At 43.7% G+C, this 26,338-nt stretch overlaps 1 protein-coding gene across 1 annotated transcript in view; it reads left to right on the forward strand.

The window, feature by feature from the left end:
* The window catches only part of LOC124115604, a 70,619-nt gene extending 46,137 nt beyond the window's left edge, over positions 1-24,482 (forward strand). The window contains exons 5-14 of the mRNA XM_048399478.1: positions 4,036-4,218; positions 4,587-4,740; positions 5,035-5,138; positions 10,673-10,858; positions 11,628-11,781; positions 12,340-12,443; positions 14,776-14,961; positions 19,899-20,052; positions 22,110-22,213; positions 23,113-24,482. Of these exons, the coding sequence (XP_048255435.1) occupies positions 4,036-4,218; positions 4,587-4,740; positions 5,035-5,138; positions 10,673-10,858; positions 11,628-11,781; positions 12,340-12,443; positions 14,776-14,961; positions 19,899-20,052; positions 22,110-22,213; positions 23,113-23,325 (1,542 nt within the window). The 3' untranslated portion in view covers positions 23,326-24,482. The remainder of the gene's footprint in view (positions 1-4,035; positions 4,219-4,586; positions 4,741-5,034; positions 5,139-10,672; positions 10,859-11,627; positions 11,782-12,339; positions 12,444-14,775; positions 14,962-19,898; positions 20,053-22,109; positions 22,214-23,112) is intronic.
* The last annotated feature ends 1,856 nt before the right edge of the window (positions 24,483-26,338 follow it).

Here is a 26,338-nt window from a genome sequence, read left to right on the forward strand (position 1 = left end):
CCGATATTAATGTATGGTGCTGAGATTTGGGGATACCAAAAATGGAATACGATTGAAATTGTTCACCGCAAATTTTGTAAATTTTTACTTCACACGGGCTACAGGACTGCAAATGCAGTAGCCTATGGTGAATATGGTAGGTATCCACTTCATACTATTTATTATGTAAAATGCATTAAATATTGGTTTAAGATTTTGCCATACCATACAGATACCCATACCAGTGTTATAAAATGTTATTATCCATTGCTGATAGGACATCTAACTGGGCATCGCATATCAGACTTTTGCTAAGTCATTATGGTTTTGGGGATGTATGGGCTGCACAAGGCGTTGGCAATGCAGAATTATTTGTACATATGTTCAGCGAAAGAGTTAAAGATTGTTCGTTTCAAGATTGGCATGCATCTCTAGGCAGCAAGACCATCTCATTCTATAAACTGCATAAATCTAATATCGTTTGTGAAGAATATTTATCAAATATTAAGCATTGTGAATATAGAAGGCTAATAACCAAATTTAGATGTGGACAGAATACTCTTGGTATTCAACTTGTACGTAGGGGTGTTGCTAATATTGAGGAGGATGCCGTCTTATGTAAACACTGTCATGTAATTGAGGATGAACTTCATGTTATATACAACTGTCCTCTTTATGCAAGTCGGCGGGAAATGTATATCCCAAAGACAGTTAATCATAATTATTTTTGTTTAGAAAGACTCTGTCAAGTATCCAACAACGATGCAATGATAAATTTTGCAAAATTTCTAATGTACGTGTTCTCAACACACACACACACAAAAAGTATCAATTAGGTAACTCTTAGATAAATAAAATGTAAATGTATTTTGTACAATGGGTCAAATGGCCTTATACAAATAAATCTGTCTGTCTGTCTGTCTGTCTGTCTGTCTGACATTTTGGTATAGATCCTTATACTGCTGTCCTTGCTTGACAACGGTATTAGGATCTATACGGAAACGTTGCCTTTACAGTAAATAAAGAAGTTGTTAGCCATAAATTGTGTCTACTTACGCTCAAAATGGTCTGTTTTCCTGCATAATTCTAATTAGGAACGTGATTTCCCCTGTCCACAACATGATCATGTGACCTGGGGCCATCAAGGACGTAGCCATTGTTCATGAACATTAAGTGAATGAAAGGCAACCAAGATTCTCGACGTATGCAGGATGTTTAACCTTTTGCACGGCTATCAGTTTGCCTGGCCCAAACTAGGTGGTCCACTCACTCAAACCGAGTTGTCATGACATCAGCCCTACATTTTACACACCATGCCATCTTACCACTGGGCGGCTCAGATAGTCTTGGCAGGACGGCAGTCATGCTGGCATGTCACTTGACCAGGAAGAGTATATGACAGCTGAAGATCTGCTGGGCTGAATCCAGATACACCTTATCATTATACATAGATTGTCAGCACCACACCCCTACCCATATGCATGCTCGTAGGTAGCACCAAGGTGGTTACATCAAGTTGTGCTTTCCTCCTACATAAAGTTGGCACACTGTGACAAACGGGAAATAATGTTCAAATCGGATCAAACCTAGCTCACTCACTTACCCATGTGGAACCAGGAGAGTAGTAGTATAGGTAATGGGGGTTCAGGTAGTGGTGAGCTAGCCCTTTTCATTATAATTTAGCTTAGTCTCATGACGATTATTTGTGCGCATCATCATATTTGCATAAAAAATTCCCTCTGTAGTAGCAGTATAGGTATATAAATCTGGCTACAGTTGGGTTGCAGCAGAACCCCCATTACCTATACTACTATAGTACCATATAAACTGACGTCCAAAAGAAACTTTACCAGAGTTTGAAATCACTCTTGCTCAAAAACAACAAAACATACATGCATGAAGTAAAGTGTATTGAGAAGATCAATATATCAACATAATCAACACTGAAAATAACAATCATACCGCGACCTAGAATGACGTCAGAGCCCCCCAAAGTTGGGTGTGGTACTAAACTCGAGCTTTCAGATTCATGGACAATAGGCAGAGTACATAAACATTCGCTCACGTTCAATATCAAGTCATTAGTAGCGTGTGTGAACACCAAAATGCCTCAATACATGCAAAAACTCTTGATGCACAGAAAAAGTCATCTGATGAGGTCACGTGGGATTTGACGCCATTCTTCTTGGAGGGCCAAAATCAGTTCTTGCTGGTTGGCTGGAGAGTGTGGTCGTTGTCGAATACGACAATCCATCAAGTCCCAGAGGTGTTCTATGGGGGACATGTCGGGTGAGCGTGCAGGCCACGGCAGGACGTTGACGTTGTTGGCTGTGAGGAAGTTAGTGACAATTCTGGCTGTGTGGCCTCTAGCGTTGTCATGCTGCTAAATGACACCACATGGCTGCTGTTGGAGAAATGGTAGGACAACTAGACGAAGAATATTATCCATGTAACGCTGAGCTGTCAAGTTTCCGTCAACGATGACCAGCGGTGTCCTCTCCTGCCCACAGATCCCTCCCCGCACCATGACACTCCCTCCACCATATGGTACGACCTCCTGCACACAACACGCTGCCGTTCGTTCACCCCTTTGGCGGTAAACACGTTGTCTTCCATCAGCCCTAAACATACAGAATCGACTTTCGTCAGTGAAGACAACCCTCTGCCAGTCACGTCGTTGCCAACGTCGTACAGTCCGGGCCCATCTCAATCACAGACGACGATGTTGCGCTGTCAATAGCTGTCCTCTGTATGGTCTAAAAGCTCTGATTCCATGAGCCCTGAGTCTCCTGGCCACTGTCTGTCGACTAACCCTGTGACGTAAAGCATTTGTCGCCGATGACGTCACTGTCAGGAAGCGATTTCGGAGGTGCAAGATACGCAAGTACCTGTCATCATGGGGCTCGGTCACCCTGGGTCTGCCTGTTCTTGGCCTGTCAGCGGTCGCCCTGTCTGTCTGTAACGTTGCATCAAGTTGGTAACGGCAACACGGGAGCAACCGAAGGTTTGTGCAATATGGGCGTGTGTGGCTCCCATCTGTACCATACCCAAGGCTCGTTCACATTGTTCGACTGTGAGTCGTGGCATTTCTTTTGTGTTTTTTTTATCACTGTGGATGTCTGACTTGCCGATGCAATCGTTTTATACCCTTACCCGCTCGTGCATTTGCAGTTGTCCGTGGTGCACGTGTTTTTCACTTTTTCGCGTGTTATCTCGCAAACATGTAACAGACGATTAACATTTTCTGCATACACTATTGTTGTATTAAGGTCATGTGTTTTAGATAGACTTCATCGAAAAAATTTTTATACTTTGTCTGAAATTTATATTTTCAGTTGGTAAAGTTTCTTTTGGACGTCAGTTTATATTACAGTCAATGTGTAAAATATGATTCACTTAGGCAGTTTTTTAAATGTCAAAATATTTTAATCATTGATCTGTTCATTTGTTTGACAGATTAACTAATAATTGTTAAGAAGTTCAAAACGGCTTAAAAACATCCCAATAGACAAATTATGCTAGGGTAAGGAGCCGAAAGAGAAACAAAATATACATTTCATTCTATTAATCCTCTTATTTTCAGTTACTGGTTGATGAATTAAACATCAAAATGTTTGGAATTTGTGATCATAATAAAATATATGTACAGTTTTTTCAGTTACTTTGTAATTGTCTTGGTGATTGTTTTAAAGTAATTTTACACATTGACTGTAACATATATATATGTCCACTGGTGTTGTAGGTAGCTGGGGTGAAGATGCAGCCTCATGGTTAAATCCAGGGGCGGTCGGGTAGCCTAGTGGTTAAAGCGTTCGCTCGTCACGCCGAAGGCCCAGGTTCCATTTCCCCCACATGGGTACAATGTGTGAAGCTCATTTCTGGGTGTCCCCCTACAGTGATATTGCTGGAATATTGCTAAAAGCAACATAAAACCCTACTCACTCACTCACCCACCTTCCCACTCACTCACTCAGCCACCCACCCACTCACTCACTTACTCACTCACCCACTTACCCACCCACCCACTCACTCACTCACTCTCTGCCTCACTTGCAGGTCGCTGCTGTTGTCCAAGCCGATGCTGCTGTGTGGGTGACACTGTGTGCGTGCTACTTCATCGACTTCCATAACATGTCCACTGTGAAGGCCGCAGCCCATGCCTGCAGTGTGCTGAAGGAGTCCCCCCTCTCGCGGGAGATGATGGACGTTGTGGAAGAATTTCAATCGGCAAAGTCAGGGGTTGGTCCAGTGAATATTACTCACACATTTCTCTCAAATTCCATTACTCATCAGAAGTTCTAATTAAACTTACATGTGATGGCTTGTGCTTGTATAAAGATGTCTGTGCAGGAACGTATGTAAAACATAGGTAAAACATAAGTAAAACATTAGTAAAACATCCTAGTGACAGCATTTCATTTCTGTGAGACAAAAAAGTATAGTTTACAAATATGTGTAGCACATTTTTCACCTGAGAATTTTCCCTTTTAAAAAGAATTTACATTATGACCAAACGTTTTGGTGATTTTTATTCCTAGTGAGAAATCCAATCCAGCATTCACTGATCTTTAAAGGAATATCAATCCATCAATCCATCATTATATCAGATTCCCTGGAAGTTTTCATGGGTTGTGAAGGACCTACTGTGCGCATTAGCGTTCCCAGGAAGTAAAGCAGATCTTAACTACCTCGTCAACAACAACATTGCCTACCTCGTCAGCCTGACCCAGGAGCGCGACCCTGATGTCGACAACTACCCAGGTAAGATATATAAATGACCAGTCAGGAAATTCCCCCAAGAAAAACACTGTAATAATTCTGCTGATTTCAAATTTGTAGTCTCATAATCTTAAATGAATGGTAAAGATCTGATACAATTAAGTATTTGAGTAAAACAGGAATGTGATGTGGTTGATGTGTCTGTTTTTACAACCCTACTGTCAAGGTCAGGGTCTCTCCATACTAGCAGATATGGTGAATTTGAACAGTAAAGTTCTGGTGTGATTGCTGTGTTTTGTCCGTACGTTCTGTATGATAACCGCTGTTGTCTGGCAGACTTGATGAAGGTGGACCTGAAAATGGCTGCATCCTCCACCCCGGACATGGAGCAGGTCGTTGAATTCCTCACTCTGGTGGACCTGGCAGAGGCAGAGAAAAAGGTTGGTACATGTCACAGCAATACAAGACACATGGCTTCCTCTAGTAGTACCCCATCCTAAGATTACAAGACACATGGCTTCCTCTAGTACCCCATCCTTGTTGTAGACAGAGAAGGTATATGTGTCACTAGAATACAAGACACATGGCTTCCTCTAGTACCCCATCCTTGTTGTAGACAGAGAAGGTATATGTGTCACTAGAATACAAGACACATGGCTTCCTCTAGTACCCCATCCTTGTTGTAGACAGAGAAGGTATATGTGTCACTAGAATACAAGACACATGGCTTCCTCTAGTACCCCATCCTTGTTGTAGACAGAGAAGGTATATGTGTCACTAGAATACAAGACAAATGGCTTCCTCTAGTACCCCATCCTTGTTGTAGACAGAGAAGGTATATGTGTCACTAGAATACAAGACACATGGCTTCCTCTAGTACCCCATCCTTGTTGTAGACAGAGAAGGTATATGTGTCACAAGAATACAAGACACATGGCTTCCTCTAGTGCCCCATCCTTGTTGTAGACAGAGAAGGTATATGTGTCACTAGAATACAAGACACATGGCTTCCTCTAGTACCCCATCCTTGTTGTAGACAGAGAAGGTATATGTGTCACTAGAATACAAGACACATGGCTTCCTCTAGTACCCCATCCTTGTTGTAGACAGAGAAGGTATATGTGTCACTAGAATACAAGACACATGGCTTCCTCTAGTACCCCATCCTTGTTGTAGACAGAGAAGGTATATGTGTCACTAGAATACAAGACACATGGCTTCCTCTAGTACCCCATCCTTGTTGTAGACAGAGAAGGTATATGTGTCACTAGAATACAAGACACATGGCTTCCTCTAGTACCCCATCCTTGTTGTAGACAGAGAAGGTATATGTGTCACTAGAATACAAGACACATGGCTTCCTCTAGTACCCCATCCTTGTTGTAGACAGAGAAGGTATATGTGTCACTAGAATACAAGACACATGGCTTCCTCTAGTACCCCATCCTTGTTGTAGACAGAGAAGGTATATGTGTCACTAGAATACAAGACACATGGCTTCCTCTAGTGCCCCATCCTTGTTGTAGACAGAGAAGGTATATGTGTCACTAGAATACAAGACACATGGCTTCCTCTAGTACCCCATCCTTGTTGTAGACAGAGAAGGTATATGTGTCACTAGAATACAAGACACATGGCTTCCTCTAGTACCCCATCCTTGTTGTAGACAGAGAAGGTATATGTGTCACTAGAATACAAGACACATGGCTTCCTCTAGTACCCCATCCTTGTTGTAGACAGAGAAGGTATATGTGTCACAAGAATACAAGACACATGGCTTCCTCTGGTACCCCATCCTTGTTGTAGACAGAGAAGGTATATGTGTCACTAGAATACAAGACAAATGGCTTCCTTTAGTACCCCATCCTTGTTGTAGACAGAGAAGGTATATGTGTCACTAGAATACAAGACACATGGCTTCCTCTGGTACCCCATCCTTGTTGTAGACAGAGAAGGTATATGTGTCACAAGAATACAAGACACATGGCTTCCTCTAGTGCCCCATCCTTGTTGTAGACAGAGAAGGTATATGTGTCACTAGAATACAAGACACATGGCTTCCTCTAGTACCCCATCCTTGTTGTAGACAGAGAAGGTATATGTGTCACTAGAATACAAGACACATGGCTTCCTCTAGTACCCCATCCTTGTTGTAGACAGAGAAGGTATATGTGTCACTAGAATACAAGACACATGGCTTCCTCTAGTACCCCATCCTTGTTGTAGACAGAGAAGGTATATGTGTCACTAGAATACAAGACACATGGCTTCCTCTAGTACCCCATCCTTGTTGTAGACAGAGAAGGTATATGTGTCACTAGAATACAAGACACATGGCTTCCTCTAGTACCCCATCCTTGTTGTAGACAGAGAAGGTATATGTGTCACTAGAATACAAGACACATGGCTTCCTCTAGTACCCCATCCTTGTTGTAGACAGAGAAGGTATATGTGTCACTAGAATACAAGACACATGGCTTCCTCTAGTGCCCCATCCTTGTTGTAGACAGAGAAGGTATATGTGTCACTAGAATACAAGACACATGGCTTCCTCTAGTGCCCCATCCTTGTTGTAGACAGAGAAGGTATATGTGTCACTAGAATACAAGACACATGGCTTCCTCTAGTACCCCATCCTTGTTGTAGACAGAGAAGGTATATGTGTCACTAGAATACAAGACACATGGCTTCCTCTAGTACCCCATCCTTGTTGTAGACAGAGAAGGTATATGTGTCACAAGAATACAAGACACATGGCTTCCTCTGGTACCCCATCCTTGTTGTAGACAGAGAAGGTATATGTGTCACTAGAATACAAGACAAATGGCTTCCTTTAGTACCCCATCCTTGTTGTAGACAGAGAAGGTATATGTGTCACTAGAATACAAGACACATGGCTTCCTCTGGTACCCCATCCTTGTTGTAGACAGAGAAGGTATATGTGTCACAAGAATACAAGACACATGGCTTCCTCTAGTGCCCCATCCTTGTTGTAGACAGAGAAGGTATATGTGTCACTAGAATACAAGACACATGGCTTCCTCTAGTACCCCATCCTTGTTGTAGACAGAGAAGGTATATGTGTCACTAGAATACAAGACACATGGCTTCCTCTAGTACCCCATCCTTGTTGTAGACAGAGAAGGTATATGTGTCACTAGAATACAAGACACATGGCTTCCTCTAGTACCCCATCCTTGTTGTAGACAGAGAAGGTATATGTGTCACTAGAATACAAGACACATGGCTTCCTCTAGTACCCCATCCTTGTTGTAGACAGAGAAGGTATATGTGTCACAAGAATACAAGACACATGGCTTCCTCTAGTACCCCATCCTTGTTGTAGACAGAGAAGGTATATGTGTCACTAGAATACAAGACACATGGCTTCCTCTAGTACCCCATCCTTGTTGTAGACAGAGAAGGTATATGTGTCACTAGAATACAAGACACATGGCTTCCTCTAGTACCCCATCCTTGTTGTAGACAGAGAAGGTATATGTGTCACTAGAATACAAGACACATGGCTTCCTCTAGTACCCCATCCTTGTTGTAGACAGAGAAGGTATATGTGTCACAAGAATACAAGACACATGGCTTCCTCTAGTACCCCATCCTTGTTGTAGACAGAGAAGGTATATGTGTCACTAGAATACAAGACACATGGCTTCCTCTAGTACCCCATCCTTGTTGTAGACAGAGAAGGTATATGTGTCACTAGAATACAAGACACATGGCTTCCTCTAGTACCCCATCCTTGTTGTAGACAGAGAAGGTATATGTGTCACTAGAATACAAGACACATGGCTTCCTCTAGTGCCCCATCCTTGTTGTAGACAGAGAAGGTATATGTGTCACTAGAATACAAGACACATGGCTTCCTCTAGTACCCCATCCTTGTTGTAGACAGAGAAGGTATATGTGTCACTAGAATACAAGACACATGGCTTCCTCTAGTACCCCATCCTTGTTGTAGACAGAGAAGGTATATGTGTCACTAGAATACAAGACACATGGCTTCCTCTAGTGCCCCATCCTTGTTGTAGACAGAGAAGGTATATGTGTCACTAGAATACAAGACACATGGCTTCCTCTAGTACCCCATCCTTGTTGTAGACAGAGAAGGTATATGTGTCACTAGAATACAAGACACATGGCTTCCTCTAGTACCCCATCCTTGTTGTAGACAGAGAAGGTATATGTGTCACTAGAATACAAGACACATGGCTTCCTCTAGTACCCCATCCTTGTTGTAGACAGAGAAGGTATATGTGTCACAAGAATACAAGACACATGGCTTCCTCTGGTACCCCATCCTTGTTGTAGACAGAGAAGGTATATGTGTCACTAGAATACAAGACAAATGGCTTCCTTTAGTACCCCATCCTTGTTGTAGACAGAGAAGGTATATGTGTCACTAGAATACAAGACACATGGCTTCCTCTAGTACCCCATCCTTGTTGTAGACAGAGAAGGTATATGTGTCACTAGAATACAAGACACATGGCTTCCTCTAGTGCCCCATCCTTGTTGTAGACAGAGAAGGTATATGTGTCACTAGAATACAAGACACATGGCTTCCTCTAGTACCCCATCCTTGTTGTAGACAGAGAAGGTATATGTGTCACTAGAATACAAGACACATGGCTTCCTCTAGTACCCCATCCTTGTTGTAGACAGAGAAGGTATATGTGTCACTAGAATACAAGACACATGGCTTCCTCTAGTACCCCATCCTTGTTGTAGACAGAGAAGGTATATGTGTCACTAGAATACAAGACACATGGCTTCCTCTAGTACCCCATCCTTGTTGTAGACAGAGAAGGTATATGTGTCACAAGAATACAAGACACATGGCTTCCTCTAGTACCCCATCCTTGTTGTAGACAGAGAAGGTATATGTGTCACTAGAATACAAGACACATGGCTTCCTCTAGTACCCCATCCTTGTTGTAGACAGAGAAGGTATATGTGTCACTAGAATACAAGACACATGGCTTCCTCTAGTACCCCATCCTTGTTGTAGACAGAGAAGGTATATGTGTCACTAGAATACAAGACACATGGCTTCCTCTAGTGCCCCATCCTTGTTGTAGACAGAGAAGGTATATGTGTCACTAGAATACAAGACACATGGCTTCCTCTAGTACCCCATCCTTGTTGTAGACAGAGAAGGTATATGTGTCACTAGAATACAAGACACATGGCTTCCTCTAGTACCCCATCCTTGTTGTAGACAGAGAAGGTATATGTGTCACTAGAATACAAGACACATGGCTTCCTCTAGTACCCCATCCTTGTTGTAGACAGAGAAGGTATATGTGTCACTAGAATACAAGACACATGGCTTCCTCTAGTACCCCATCCTTGTTGTAGACAGAGAAGGTATATGTGTCACTAGAATACAAGACACATGGCTTCCTCTAGTACCCCATCCTTGTTGTAGACAGAGAAGGTATATGTGTCACAAGAATACAAGACACATGGCTTCCTCTAGTACCCCATCCTTGTTGTAGACAGAGAAGGTATATGTGTCACTAGAATACAAGACACATGGCTTCCTCTAGTACCCCATCCTTGTTGTAGACAGAGAAGGTATATGTGTCACTAGAATACAAGACACATGGCTTCCTCTAGTGCCCCATCCTTGTTGTAGACAGAGAAGGTATATGTGTCACTAGAATACAAGACACATGGCTTCCTCTAGTACCCCATCCTTGTTGTAGACAGAGAAGGTATATGTGTCACTAGAATACAAGACACATGGCTTCCTCTAGTACCCCATCCTTGTTGTAGACAGAGAAGGTATATGTGTCACTAGAATACAAGACACATGGCTTCCTCTAGTACCCCATCCTAAGAATACAAGACACATGGCGCTTATATAGGTATAGGTACAGAAAGTCTCAAAGAACCTTGAACCAAATGGAAACAAAACAAAGGAAATGATTGTCCTGATTCTCTGTGTCTCCAGGCAGTAGCTGTTCACTGCTCTGATGGCCTCGGCAGGACGGGTGCCATGTTGGCATGTTACTTTGTCCAGAGACAGGTCATGACAGCAGCAGAAGCTGTTGACAGAGTCCGTGAACTTCGACCTGGATCACTGGGGTCAAGGTCACAGGAAGTTCTGGTGGCAGAGTATGAAACTTACAGGAGAAAGGTGAGACTGGGTTTACTTCAGCACTGAATCTTCACCAAGGCTATTCCACACAATATTTGGAATTAAAGGGATTAGGAATCGACATCAAAACGTCGCTAAATACAATAAACAAGAAGTTGTTATTCATATCGTTGTATGTTTTCTAACTTACTCACCAACTAGGGGCAGTGGGGTAGCCTAGTGTTTGAAGCATTCACTTGCCACTCGAGGACCCGGGTTCGATTCCTGACATGGGTACAATATGTGAAGCCCATTACTGGTGTCCCCTGCCGTGATATTGCTGGAATATTGCTAAAAGCGGCGTAAAACCATACTCACTCAATTGCTACTCACCAACTTCTAGAATGCCAATCAAACAGTTAACTGAAGGCATCTTAAGTGTTGTTACTAAGGTGAGATAAGTTGTGGACAGGTAATCAAGAGGATGAGGAGACAAATGATGTTGCATCACAAAACCCGAGGCAGAAGCAGACAGATTGGGTGTCTGCCAGACTGTCTTAATCTTTGAAATTGGGCAGCGCGTCAAACACTGGGAGCCCGTTTTAACCCCAGGAAGGGGATTCCCCGCAATGGAGGAATTTTCATTTTGGGATGATTTTGCCGGTCTGTCTTTTCATCATCTGTTTTACGCTATATCCTCGAGCACCAACTTCTACAGTACACAGTAGCGGGGTTACAGGACAGGGTTAGTTGACTGTGACTGTGATGGTTCCTGTAGCACTGAGTAGACTTTAATGGCTGTTGCAGTGTTGATGGAACTGTGTTGCAGGTGCCCCGGAGGTTCTCGTGGTTGGTCAGGGGCAGGCTGTGTGCTCTGGCCTTCCCAGAAGAAAGGGAGCACCTGCAGTACCTGGTGGACCATGGCGTGGGCTACCTGGTGTGTCTGACCGAGGAGCGGGACCCGGACACAGAGGGACTCACAGGTACGGTGAACCACGCCTCATCCATCCTCCTGTGGCAAGGGAGTTAACTGACTATAAAAGTCCAGTTTCCACCCTTGCCGAACTAGGCTTGGATTGTAGTGCCACCAGTGGCTATTACAAGTTATGTCCTGTCTTTATCCCTCCTATTGACCAGGTTCCACCTCTCAGGTAGGTGTACCATGTGATATTGGTGTCTATTTACATGCTAGGTGTACCATGTGATATTGGTGTCTATTCACATGCTAGCTGTACCATGTGATATTGGTGTCTATTCACATGCCAGGTTTACCATGTGATATTGGTGTCTATTCACATGCTAGCTGTACCATGTGATATTGGTGTCTATTCACATGTTAGCTGTACCATTTGATATTGGTGTCTATTCACATGCTAGCTGTACCATGTGATATTGGTGTTTATTCACATGCAAGCGGTACCATGTGATATTGGTGTTTATTCACATGCAAGCGGTACCATGTGATATTGGCGTCTATTCACATGCAAGCTGTACCATGTGATATTGGTGTCTATTCACATGCTAGCTGTACCATGTTACAGGGCTGGAAAAGGTGAACATCAAGATGAAGGACTTCTCGAGCCCCGACCAGCACCAGGTGAACAAGTTCCTCTCTCTCATGGAGCGTGCAGCACAGCAACACAAGGTGACCGTCTCCATGTCCACCATGCTCGGGGCCTGCTGTCCCGGTAAACTTTAAACATTGAGGCACAAGCAGCAGGCCAAGTGTTTGAATGTTGCCTGAAACCCTGCTCCCTAATTAACATAACTTCTTATGCTTCACACAAAGTTCAGAATATATCCTATTATTTGTTTAACCATCACCACATGGGAACTACTTTCTTTGTAACGTCACTTGTTTAGAGGAGCTCTACAGTGAAGATCCGGGTAGAATAGGTCTTCAGCAACCCATGCTTACCGTAACTATGCTTGTCATAAGAGGCAACTAACAGGATCGGGGGGTCAGACTCGCTGACTTGGTTGATGCATGTCATTGTATCCCAATTGCGTAGATCGATGCTCATGATATCTATCACTGGAATGTCTGGTCCAGACTTGATTATTTATAAACCACCGTCATATAGCTGGAATATTGTTGAGTGCGGCGTTAAACAACAAACAAACAAACAAACAAACACAGTGGAACCTCCAGATTAAGTGGTTGCAGGACATGTTGTTTTGTGTTTGACGGTGAATGTACTAGCTTCACATTAAGAGGCTATGTATAACTGATAGGCTCTGACTCAGTATCCTGTGTTTGACGGTGAATGTACCAGCTCCACATTAAGGGGCTAAAACAACTGATAGGCTCTGACTCAGTATCCTGTGTCTGAGGGGGGGATTCATTAAGGGTGTGCGGTAATATCGGTATATCGGTAAATTGAGGTTCATTCTTCAACTATACGTATCACAATATCATTTTATCATGCTCTATATATTGGGTGATTTCAAATAGCGATTTTTATCATGTGTTTGTCATGTATTTTCTTGCTAAATACCTTCACTGCCGAAAGAATGCATCCCGGGCCGCAAGATGGCTGCGTATTTATTGACTGAGTAAACATCATGTTGTACCAGCATCTTGTTATGTTCCATTTATGAACTTGATATATTAATGTATCAGATTTCCCTATGTGTCCAGGCATCTGTTGACTGAATGTATTACACAGTTAAACCTAAACACCTACCCTATATGTCCAGGCATCTGTTGACTGAATGTATTACACAGTTAAACCTAAACACCTACCCTATATGTCCAGGCATCTGTTGACTGAATGTATTACACAGTTAAACCTAAACACCTACCCTATATGTCCAGGCATCTGTTGACTGAATGTATTACACAGTTAAACCTAAAGACCTACCCTGTGTGTCCAGGCATCTATTGACTGAATGTATTACACAGTTAAACCTAAAGACCTACCCTATATGTCCAGGCATCTGTTGACTGAATGTATTACACAGTTAAACCTAAAGACCTACCCTGTGTGTCCAGGCATCTGTTGACTGAATGTATTACACAGTTAAACCTAAAGACCTACCCTTTATGTCCAGGCATCTGTTGACTGAATGTATTACACAGTTAAACCTAAACACCTACCCTATGTGTCCAGGCATCTGTTGACTGAATGTATTACACAGTTAAACCTAAAGACCTACCCTATGTGTCCAGGCATCTGTTGACTGAATGTATTACACAGTTAAACCTAAAGACCTACCCTATGTGTCAAGGCATCTGTTGACTGAATGTATTACACAGTTAAACCTAAAGACCTACCCTATGTGTCCAGGCATCTGTTGACTGAATGTATTACACAGTTAAACCTAAAGACCTACCCTATGTGTCCAGGCATCTGTTGACTGAATGTATTACACAGTTAAACCTAAAGACCTACCCTATGTGTCAAGGCATCTGTTGACTGAATGTATTACACAGTTAAACCTAAAGACCTACCCTATGTGTCAAGGCATCTGTTGACTGAATGTATTACACAGTTAAACCTAAAGACCTACCCTATGTGTCAAGGCATCTGTTGACTGAATGTATTACACAGTTAAACCTAAAGACCTACCCTATGTGTCCAGGCATCTGTTGACTGAATGTATTACACAGTTAAACCTAAAGACCTACTCTTTATGTCCAGGCATCTGTTGACTGAATGTATTACACAGTTAAACCTAAAGACCTTCCCTATGTGTCCAGGCATCTGTTGACTGAATGTATTACACAGTTAAACCTAAAGACCTACCCTATGTGTCAAGGCATCTGTTGACTGAATGTATTACACAGTTAAACCTAAAGACCTACCCTTTATGTCCAGGCATCTGTTGACTGAATGTATTACACAGTTAAACCTAAAGACCTACCCTTTTGTGTCCAGGCATCTGTTGACTGAATGTATTACACAGTTAAACCTAAAGACCTACCCTGTGTGTCCAGGCATCTGTTGACTGAATGTATCACCCTGTGTGTCCAGGGGGTGGCGCTGCACTGTGCAGGTGGGCGGGGCAGGACGGGCACACTGATTGCATGTTACCTGGTGAAGGAGGAGGGTCTGTCGGCCGCAGCAGCCCTGCGGAGAACCCGTGACCTGAGACCCGGGTCAGTCGAGACCAAGGACCAGGAACAGGTCATCTATGACTTTGAGAAGACAATCAGACAGGTAATGAGGCATTTAACTTACAGCATTGTAAATATTATGAGGAAAAGTTCGCAAATTTTATAATTTTCACTTTATATTAACATATACAGTAATAGCATTTCAGTTTAAATGTAGTGAGGGATCATGCAGTAGCATTTCTCAATGACTCTCTGTAGAAGCTGCATCAACTGCCCATGTAAAGCATGCTGTGAGCTGTGTTGTGTGCCCATGTTAAGCAAGATCTGAGCTGTGCTATGTGCCCATGTTAAACATGCTGTGAGCTGTGTGCCCATGTTAAGCAAGTTCTGAGCTGTGCTGTGTGCCCATGTTAAGCATGCTGTGAGCTGTGTGCCCATGTTAAGCAAGTTCTGAGCTGTGCTGTGTGCCCATGTTAAGCCAGTTCTGAGCTGTGCTGTGTGCCCATGTTAAGCATGCTGTGAGCTTTACTGTGTGCCAATGTTAAGCAAGTTCTGAGCTGTACTGTGTGCCCATGTTAAGCATGCTGTGAGCTGTGCTGTGTGCCCATGTTAAGCATGCTGTGAGCTGTGCTGTGTGCCCATGTTAAGCATGCTGTGAGCTGTGCTGTGTGCCCATGTTAAGCATGCGGTGAGCTGTGCTGTGTACCCATGTTAAGCATGCTGTGAGCTGTGCTATGTGCCCATGTTAAGCATGCTCTGAGCTGTGCTGTGTGCCCATGTTAAGCATGCTGTGAGCTGTGCTGTGTACCCATGTTAAGCATGCTGTGAGCTGTGCTGTGTGCCCATGTTGAGCATGCTCTGAGCTGTGCTGTATGCCCATGTTAAGCATGCTGTGAGCTGTGCTGTGTACCCATGTTGAGCATGCTGTGAGCTGTGCTGTGTACCCATGTTGAGCATGCTGTGAGCTGTGTGCCCATGTTAAGCAAGTTCTGAGCTGTGCTGTGTACCCATGTTGAGCAAGCTGTGAGCTGTGCTGTGTACCCATGTTAAGCAAGTTCTGAGCTGTGCTGTGTGCCCATGTTAATCATGCTCTGAGCTGAACTATGTACCCATGTTAAGCATGCTGTGAGCTGTGCTGTGTACCCATGTTAAGCATGCTGTGAGCTGTGCTGTGTGCCCATGTTGAGCATGCTGTGAGCTGTGCTGTGTGCCCATGTTAAGCATGCTCTGAGCTGTGCTGTGTGCACATGTGAAGCATGCTGTGAGCTGTGCTGTGTGCCCATGTGAAGCATGCTGTGAGCTGTGCTATGTGCCCATGTTAAGCATGCTCTGAGCTGTGCTGTGTGCCCATGTGAAGCATGCTCTGAGCTGTGCTGTGTGCACATGTGAAGCATGCTGTGAGCTTTGCTGTGTGCCCATGTTAAGCATGCTCTGAGCTGTGCTGTGTGCCCATGTTAAGCATGCTCTGAACTGTGCTGTGTGCCCATGTGAAGCATGCTGTGAGCTGTGCTGTGTGTACATGTGAAGCATGCTGTGAGCTGTGCTGTGTGCCCATGTTAAGCATGCTGTGAGCTGTGCTGTGTGCCCATGTGAAGCATGCTGTGAGCTGTGTGCACATGTTGAGCATGCTGTGAGCTGTGCTGTGTGCCCATGTTGAGCATGCTGTGAGCTGTGCTGTGTGCCCATGTGAAGCATGCTGTGAGCTGTGCTGTGTGCCCATGTGAAGCATGCTGTGAGCTGTGCTGTGTGCCCATGTGAAGCATGCTGTGAGCTGTGTGTACATGTGAAGCATGCTGTGAGCTGTGCTGTGTGCCCATGTTGAGCATGCTGTGAGCTGTGCTGTGTGCCCATGTGAAGCATGCTGTGAGCTGTGCTGTGTGCCCATGTGAAGCATGCTGTGAGCTGTGCTGTGTGCCCATGTTGAGCATGCTGTGAGCTGTGCTGTGTGCCCATGTGAAGCATGCTGTGAGCTGTGCTGTGTGCCCATGTGAAGCATGCTGTGAGCTGTGCTGTGTGCCCATGTTAAGCATGCTGTGAGCTGTGCTGTGTGCCCATGTTGAGCATGCTGTGAGCTGTGCTGTGTGCCCATGTTAAGCATGCTGTGAGCTGTGCTGTGTGCCCATGTTGAGCATGCTGTGAGCTGTGCTGTGTGCCCATGTGAAGCATGCTGTGAGCTGTGCTGTGTGCACATGTTGAGCATGCTGTGAGCTGTGCTGTGTGCCCATGTGAAGCATGCTGTGAGCTGTGTGCCCATGTTGAGCATGCTGTGAGCTGTGCTGTGTGCCCATGTTAAGCATGCTGTGAGCTGTGCTGTGTGCACATGTTGAGCATGCTGTGAGCTGTGCTGTGTGCCCATGTGAAGCATGCTGTGAGCTGTGTGCCCATGTTGAGCATGCTGTGAGCTGTGCTGTGTGCCCATGTTAAGCATGCTGTGAGCTGTGCTGTGTGCCCATGTGAAGCATGCTGTGAGCTGTGCTGTGTGCCCATGTGAAGCATGCTGTGAGCTGTGCTGTGTACCCATGTTGAGCATGCTGTGAGCTGTGTGCACATGTTGAGCATGCTGTGAGCTGTGCTGTGTGCCCATGTCGAGCATGCTGTGAGCTGTGCTGTGTACCCATGTTAAGCATGCTGTGAGCTGTGCTGTGTACCCATGTTAAGCATGCTGTGAGCTGTGCTGTGTGCACATGTTAAGCATGCTGTGAGCTGTGCTGTGTACCCATGTTAAGCATGCTGTGAGCTGTGCTGTGTGCCCATGTGAAGCATGCTGTGAGCTGTGCTATGTGCACATGTTAAGCATGCTGTGAGCTGTGCTGTGTGCCCATGTGAAGCATGCTGTGAGCTGTGCTGTGTGCACATGTTGAGCATGCTGTGAGCTGTGCTATGTGCCCATGTTAAGCATGCTGTGAGCTGTGCTGTGTGCACATGTTGAGCATGCTGTGAGCTGTGCTGTGTGCACATGTGAAGCATGCTGTGAGCTGTGCTGTGTGCACATGTGAAGCATGCTGTGAGCTGTGCTGTGTTCCCATGTTGAGCATGCTGTGAGCTGTGTTCCCATGTTGAGCATGCTGTGAGCTGTGTGCACACGTTGAGCATGCTGTGAGCTGTGCTGTGTTCCCATGTTAAGCATGCTGTGAGCTGTGCTATGTGCCCATGTGAAGCATGCTGTGAGCTGTGCTGTGTGCCCATGTTGAGCATGCTGTGAGCTGTGCTGTGTGCACATGTGAAGCATGCTGTGAGCTGTGCTGTGTGCCCATGTGAAGCATGCTGTGAGCTGTGCTGTGTTCCCATGTTGAGCATGCTGTGAGCTGTGTTCCCATGTTGAGAATGCTGTGAACTGTGTGCACATGTTGAGCATGCTGTGAGCTGTGCTGTGTTCCCATGTTAAGCATGCTGTGAGCTGTGCTGTGTGCACATGTTAAGCATGCTGTGAGCTGTGCTATGTGCCCATGTGAAGCATGCTGTGAGCTGTGCTGTGTGCACATGTTAAGCATGCTGTGAGCTGTGCTATGTACCCATGTTGAGCATGCTGTGAGCTGTGCTGTGTGCCCATGTGAAGCATGCTGTGAGCTGTGCTGTGTGCACATGTTAAGCATGCTGTGAGCTGTGCTGTGTGCCCATGTGAAGCATGCTGTGAGCTGTGCTGTGTGCCCATGTGAAGCATGCTGTGAGCTGTGCTGTGTGCACATGTGAAGCATGCTGTGAGCTGTGCTGTGTGCCCATGTTGAGCATGCTGTGAGCTGTGCTGTGTGCCCATGAGCATGCTGTGAGCTGTGCTGTGTCCCCATGTTGAGCATGCTGTGAGCTATGCTGTGTGCCCATGTTGAGCATGCTGTGAGCTGTGCTGTGTACCCATGTTAAGGATGCTGTGAGCTGTGCTGTGTGCCCATGTTAAGCATGCGGTGAGCTGTGTGCCCTTGTGAAGCATGCTCTGAGCTGTGCTGTGTGCCCATGTTGAGCATGCTGTGAGCTGTGTGCCCATGTTGAGCATGCTGTGAGCTGTGCTGTGTGCCCATGTTGAGCATGCTGTGAGCTGTGCTGTGTGCACATGTGAAGCATGCTGTGAGCTGTGCTGTGTCCCCATGTTGAGCATGCTGTGAGCTGTGCTGTGTGCCCATGTTGAGCATGCTGTGAGCTGTGCTGTGTACCCATGTTAAGCATGCTGTGAGCTGTGCTGTGTGCCCATGTTAAGCATGCTGTGAGCTGTGCTGTGTGCACATGTGAAGCATGCTGTGAGCTGTGCTGTGTGCCCATGTTGAGCACGCTGTGAGCTGTGCTGTGTACCCATGTTAAGCATGCTGTGAGCTGTGCTGTGTTCCCATGTTAAGCATGCTGTGAGCTGTGCTGTGTGCCCATGTTGAGCATGCTGTGAGCTGTGCTGTGTACCCATGTTAAGCATGCTGTGAGCTGTGCTGTGTACCCATGTTGAGCATGCTGTGAGCTGTGCTGTGTTCCCATGTTAAGCATGCTGTGAGCTTTGCTGTGTACCCATGTTAAGCATGCTGTGAGCTGTGCTGTGTACCCATGTTAAGCATGCTGTGAGCTGTGCTGTGTGCCCATGTTGAGCATGCTGTGAGCTGTGCTGTGTACCCATGTTAAGCATGCTGTGAGCTGTGCTGTGTACCCATGTTGAGCATGCTGTGAGCTGTGCTGTGTTCCCATGTTAAGCATGCTGTGAGCTGTGCTGTGTTCCCATGTTAAGCATGCTGTGAGCTGTGCTGTGTGCACATGTGAAGCATGCTGTGAGCTGTGCTGTGTTCCCATGTTGAGCATGCTCTGAGCTGTGCTGTGTGCCCATGTTGAGCATGCTGTGAGCTGTGCTGTGTTCCCATGTTAAGCATGCTGTGAGCTGTGCTGTGTGCCCATGTTAAGCATGCTCTGAGCTGTGCTGTGTGCCCATGTTAAGCATGCTGTGAGCTGTGCTATGTGCCCATGTTAAGCATGCTCTGAGCTGTGCTGTGTGCCCATGTTAAGCATGCTCTGAGCTGTTCTGTGTGCTCATGTTAAGCATGCTGTGAGCTGTGCTGTGTGCCCATGTTGTAGATGCCGGACAACTTCTCATGGGTTGTGGATGGCCTACTGTGTACCCTGGCATTCCCCGAGACCCGACAGAACCTTCGCTACCTCCTGGACAACAATGTGGCATACCTGGTGTCCCTGACTGCTGAACGTGACCCCCCCGTCACACAATGTCCAGGTGAGCTACCTCAGCCTTCAGTGCTGACACGACAGAGAGATACACATACTGGGCTTCACCAGGTTGCCAGTTTTCATGCTTGTCACAAGGACCAACTGAAGTGGATGACTTCACTATTGCTCGTACTCTTAGGTGCGCTGATGTAGATAGAATATTAGTGTTTGACAGCAACAGTCACAAACCCAACTTTGTGTGCTGGCGATTAGATGCCTCACTCTGGCAGTGTGTCTTCCAATCCTGGATGGGACTCAACCCACAAAAGTACAAGAATCTGTACTTAAGAAAGTGTTATCCCAACTATAACACTTGTTAAAAAGGGCAAAAAGATACATTCACAGGATACATCATGAAGACCATCTGTCTCATCATGCAGCTGTTGCAATGCATAGCTATCCTGTAGCTGTGTTTGACACCAATCTGATGTGCAGGTTATTGCAATGTGTGTACAAATCTGAGAGTGCATGTGTACAATATTTCTTTATTACCCTAAACTGGCTTCCACACAAGACATTGGGTGGGATCAAGCTGCAGTCACATTGCATTACAATTCAGACCATTGTGATTTCATCATGACATCAAATGACATGACTGATCTCTCTGCCACATTTACACACAAGACACTGGTTATTACTGTGAACAAACTGAACAAGGTGGCGGAAAGACCTCGGATGATAAATAGAATGTCCCCCTCATGTCAATCTCATTAAAATCAGACCTTAGTTCTCGCAACCGCTAAACAAAGATCTGAAGACATCCCATTACGGGTCACATCAGAACGACCATTCATCCGACCAATGAGAGCGTCGCTTACTAGATCATGAAAGTGACAGTCGGAATGTGATTTCTAATCATACAATCTCAAAAACTTTAACACAGGGTATTCCGAACGATAGTTACAGGTTTAACGACTAAATCCATACAATCTGGACCATCTATTAGCCATTCCAGAATGGTTTTTTTGTCTAGGTTACAAATTTGTAATCGAGAATTTGTCAAAATATGTTTCGAAGCGTAGTCGCCAACTTGAAATTAGTGGCGTAAAGCACGAGAAAGCTGCCTTCTGATTGGTCATTCTACTGGTCGGTCAAAGTTCGCGCAAGGTCGGTCTGACGTGACCCATAATGGAATGTCCTCAGATCTTTGTTTAGCGGTAGCGAGAACTAAGGTCTGATTTGAATGAGATTGCCCTCATGTCTTTTGATATCATTTATATGAACACTTGATGGCTGAAACTTTCAGATTGGCTTGGAAACTATGCAGAAGGAAGAGTTAATTTTAGTAATGAACACATACTGTTTGAATTTAAAGAGAAGAAAACAATTCACTCAATGCAGTAATTATGGTAACAAAATCTATGCTTTACACATTTAAAAGAAACAAAATAAAACCATATCATTTTACTAATTCAAAAAGAAATACTTAAATATTATGAAATTACAAAATTTATAGCATATTCAAAATATAATTATGCAAGTTTCAATGCCTCCTGGTCGTCTTTGCGTTTATTATTTAGAAACCCTGCATATACTATGATATATGATCTGTCCTGCTACAAAGTAAACATGTGCATAATGTTTTATTGTTATTATTTTTATTTTGGCCTTTGGCCTTAATGGAATAAACTATATCTTGCTATAAAAATAATGCTAAATGTAACACCTAATCCATGCACACTCTATGTATGACCCTGAAATGTAAAATATGATGGGAAATAGAATAATAAACATGATAAACAAATAAAATTTTAAAAACACTCACCGATATAAGTTTAAAATTGTTTGTCCAGCCAAGGAGTTTTAAACTTTTATTGACTCAGATCATGTTCATCTATTTGATATCAAATGACATTGGTGAGATTCTGTATATAGGAGTATGCAGAAAGAAACAGTTTTAGTTCTGCTATGTTGTTGCACTTGTATTGGGGCTAAAGTGACACATCCAAGTAACTTAGTTTGTGGACAGGGGGTGTCTGTCTGGGAAGATGGGAATACAAGTAAGCCTGTAGGATACTTAGAGAAGACCTGTTTTGTAATACCTATGGTCTGTTCCGGCCACAGAATTGGAGCTTGTGTCGCTAAAGATCCAAGACTTCAGTCCGCCCACAATGGAACAGGTGGAGGAGTTTCTTGACATCCTCCACAAGGCAGGGACGAGGAAGAAGGTGAGACTCTCCGCCAGGTGTCCTGTCTTTGCAGGATGCTGTGTTTTGATATTCACTGGAATCAGTTACTGTTACCAGAAATAGCATGTAGGAAGGGACAACAGCTTGGGACAAATGGCAGTCCCTGCTATGTTGATTTAAGTCATTCAAGCACTGCTTTGCCTGTCTGCTTACTCAAACTTTATGATGGACATCAATTGAAAGATTAAGGGACCAACAATTTGAAAAAAAACAAGCCCCTATTTGGCTGGAATAAGATTTCATATGCCTTGCATTGTAAGAACTAAAATAAAATATTCTTTTAATGCAAACAGACTATGTTACAGTGTCCAAAGAATACGGTTTGTAATTTATGTTTTTGTTGATTTTTTTCTATAATTGAGCTCCTGTATATGTTGGGAAATATAATTGTGCTTCTAAACATTAAAATAACAAATAATGATCTGATTTTTTGTTGGATATAAGCATTTGTTTGGTTGCTGGAAAAATGTCTGTGACAACCTGATAGTGTTTTGTTTGTTTGTTTGTTTGTTTGTTTGTTTGTTTGTTGTTTAACGCTTCACTCAGCAATATTCCAGCTATATGACGGCAGTCTGTAAAATAATCGAGTCTGAACCTGACCATCCAGTGGTTGACATCCTGAACATCGATCCATGCAATTAGGACATGATGACATGCATCAACCAAGTCAGCCAGCCTGACCACCTGTTTCCTCTTACGACAAGCAGGGGTTGCTAAAGACCTATTCTAACACAGATCTCTCTGTGAGATAGGGTTGGTGATTACAATGCCTGTGACACACTGAAGAAGAGAGAGTGGAGATTTTAGAGCTTACGGCACACATGTTTGGTAATACTACTTTCAAATGTTTTTTATTTGTGACACATGACCTGTTCCAGGCAGTTGCTCTCCACTGTGCTCAAGGTCAAGGTCGAACTGGGACAATGATTGCATGTTACCTGGTCAAAGTTCAAAGGTTAAGTGCTGCAGAAGCCATACAGAAAACCCGGTGGTTGAGGAGAGGCTCGATAGAGACAAGTGAACAGGAGAGGATGGTTCATGACTATAAACAACATCTGATTGACAGTGGACAGTTCCACGTAGTTTGCTAGCACTAGTACAACTGTCCTCAGTATAGTCTGTATGTCATGACATGTCGTATGTTGTTGTAGAGGACTGAAGTAGTGATAAGTTGAAGAAATCAAATTCTGTATGTCAATAAGTGTCATGTCTTGTGATGTCCACGTGATGTATGTGTGCCTTCACTGGTGTACATCGTCTCCCCGGGGCAAGGGAGATAACTGACCATAAAAGTCCAGTTTCCACCCTTGCCGAACTAGGCTGGAATTCTAGAGTTACACTTTGGCTGGACTAACGAGTCTATGCATGGTCCAATCAAATTGGAGCTAGACATCCGGATGTAAACAACATGGATTTCAACATGTAGACTCGGTCGACTGCAGGATTTGCAATGCATGTGTACCGCCAACTGGAAATCAACAGATATTTTGCAAATCTTTTCATGTTTTCAATCTAGGTGTTCAAGTGATTTGATGTATTTCGTGACATAAGACCAAATTTTATTACAACATAGATCATGATTATCGATTGCTGCCATTTTGTTTGAAACAAATGCAAGTGATATGAGAGATGGAATCTGATTGTCAGTAAGAGGGATATAGAAGGGACATAACTTGTAATAGCTACGGGTGACGCTATGATCGAGCCCAGAAATTCCAGCCTAGTTTCGACAAGGATGGAAAGTGGACTTTTATGGTCAGTTAACGCCCTTGCCTCAGGAAGATGGGTGAAAATGTGCCTTCAGTTATGTACATGTGCCTTCAGACACCAAGTCAGTGATGCTGTTGATATGGGTATCATTGTTATGGAATGTTGCAATCGAAATATACTTTTGTTGAAAGAGGAAAGTTTGTGAGCTTTGTGTACATGTAGACCTACATTCCACATATATCTCTGAAGATATTACTGGTGTTGTGTGCCTTGAGATCATGTGCTGTCTTGTAGCAAGTAGCTGCAATAATATTGACACTCACCCATAATGGTGTGACATTGACTGCTGAACGTGAATTCTTCTTGTTATGCTTTTACTGTTTCTGTTAATATATGTTTCTGTATCATTTTCCTAAAGAATGTCAAGTACCTTGGCAGAGATTTAGATGATGGGTTTTGTTTGTTTGGTTAAAACTCGCAGCACTCAGCAGTATTCCAACTTTATGAAAATGCTAGTGAGTGAGTGAGTTGGGTTTAACACCGCTTTTAACAGTATTCCAGTTATATCGCGTCGTTTCAGCTTAATGTGGGAGGAAAGCCCGAAGTGATGCAGGTCTCAGACGTTTACCACTTCGGTGAAACCCACGAACACGGGTATGGTGCTGACAAAACTAGAAACATAATCGGATTCGAACCCACAATCATAGGTTTCTGGCGTGCCCAAGGGACACAACTCTGCACAGCGAATCGCGGCGCCTTAGACGACTGGGCCAGCCCGTGTCCTGAAAATGCTTGTGAATAACCATCGATTGATATCATGAGCAATGCCCGAGCCCTCATGACATGCAACCAATTATCAAGACCACCTGATCCAGTTAGATGCCTCTTACTTAAAAATAAACGACGAGTGGGAGTTGTTTATCATACGATAAAACACTGCAGGGAGAATAAACCATGAGGGGTTTATTCCTCCTGCAGTGTTTTATTGTACGATAAACAATGACCACAAGTTGTTTATTTCTTATATGAGATATCAACATTATGTACAGCCTCTTTAAGTATAATGGGGTAATTACAAGCTTTATTTACCCGTATTTAAATAATGATGACTCCCTCTATAGAATCCGACCTGGGCAATGTCGGACAAATCCATTTTATGCACAGGTGGTATTTCCCGCGTATTCACACAATCCTTACATCAATTACCTGTACCCTTTCCCCCAATACTGCTCGCCATATCTCTCCCGCCTTTGGATGCGATCTTTCGGCCATCAAATTTATATGTGTTGGCCAGCTACATCTATTGGGAACAACTCACCAGACACTCCTCTCTCCAAAATAATGTCGCCCAATATACAACGTCATCAAGTTGCGAGCACATGTTCGAATCTCCAGAAATGACACCATGATAAAACAGTGTTTTATTGTGAAATAAACCACACTTCATTCTTCATTATTTTTTAGATTTATCGCGTAGCTATCTTATATAAGCATCTCGGTTTGTGGTGACCCACTCTGACATGACTGTCCCACCTGGCCGGAGGTGAGTTAGACTGTGACTGTATGTACTGAAGGAGTGGCACTGGTTTTCATCATGTTGATGTTTCTGCTTTTACAAAGTTCTTTACGAAACAGTTTTGGTGCTAATGAGCATTTTTTAACCAGGGTTTATTTCAGGGAAAATGTTGATGAAATAATACCCTCTTTCAAAAAAAATTGTTTTTCACAAATCCCACTTAATTTTCATGTTTAGTGATAAAGGAAGCTTAAGAATAAGTAAAACATAAGTAAAACAAAATTCATTCAAACTGAGGATGTCATACTCTCATCTTTCCATATGGTTTTAAGATGGGATTTTTGCAGCAGAGATGACATGTTACAATGTCAGGCGCCGTGCTTTAGTTGCTTTTGTTTCAATCAATCTTTATTGTATGAAAGGCCATTGGCCCATATACACATACAGATAAACAATATCATTTACAGCTGTACAGCGCATTATATAATTATTGGATAACTAATATGATGCTTGACATGTAATAGAGGTATTGTAATAACAGTGGTAATAACCACAGTGGCAGTAGTAGTATAAAATACAAAAGGAATGGAATAGCATAGCACGACGTTCAATACAAAAGAATCTATCAGTAATATCATGTCATGACAATTTGACAATTTAAATGTATATGCATTTCTAGTAGAAACAAACAGACAAAAATGAAATGTAGATACTCCTGATCTTGATGTTTGAGAAAGTTACATGCGGATGAGTCGTAGTTGTAAAGATGTAAACAAACTTTTAGACGACACTTTGTCTCACTTATGTATAATGATATGCGTACATTCAAGACTCTTAAATAATTATGAAAATATTTTTGACAACATTCCTAAGTGTAA

The sequence above is a fragment of the Haliotis rufescens genome, unplaced genomic scaffold (genome assembly GCF_023055435.1).
Source record: "Haliotis rufescens isolate VD_foot unplaced genomic scaffold, xgHalRufe1.0.p SCAF_2, whole genome shotgun sequence".
Taxonomy (NCBI): Eukaryota; Metazoa; Mollusca; class Gastropoda; order Lepetellida; family Haliotidae; genus Haliotis; species Haliotis rufescens.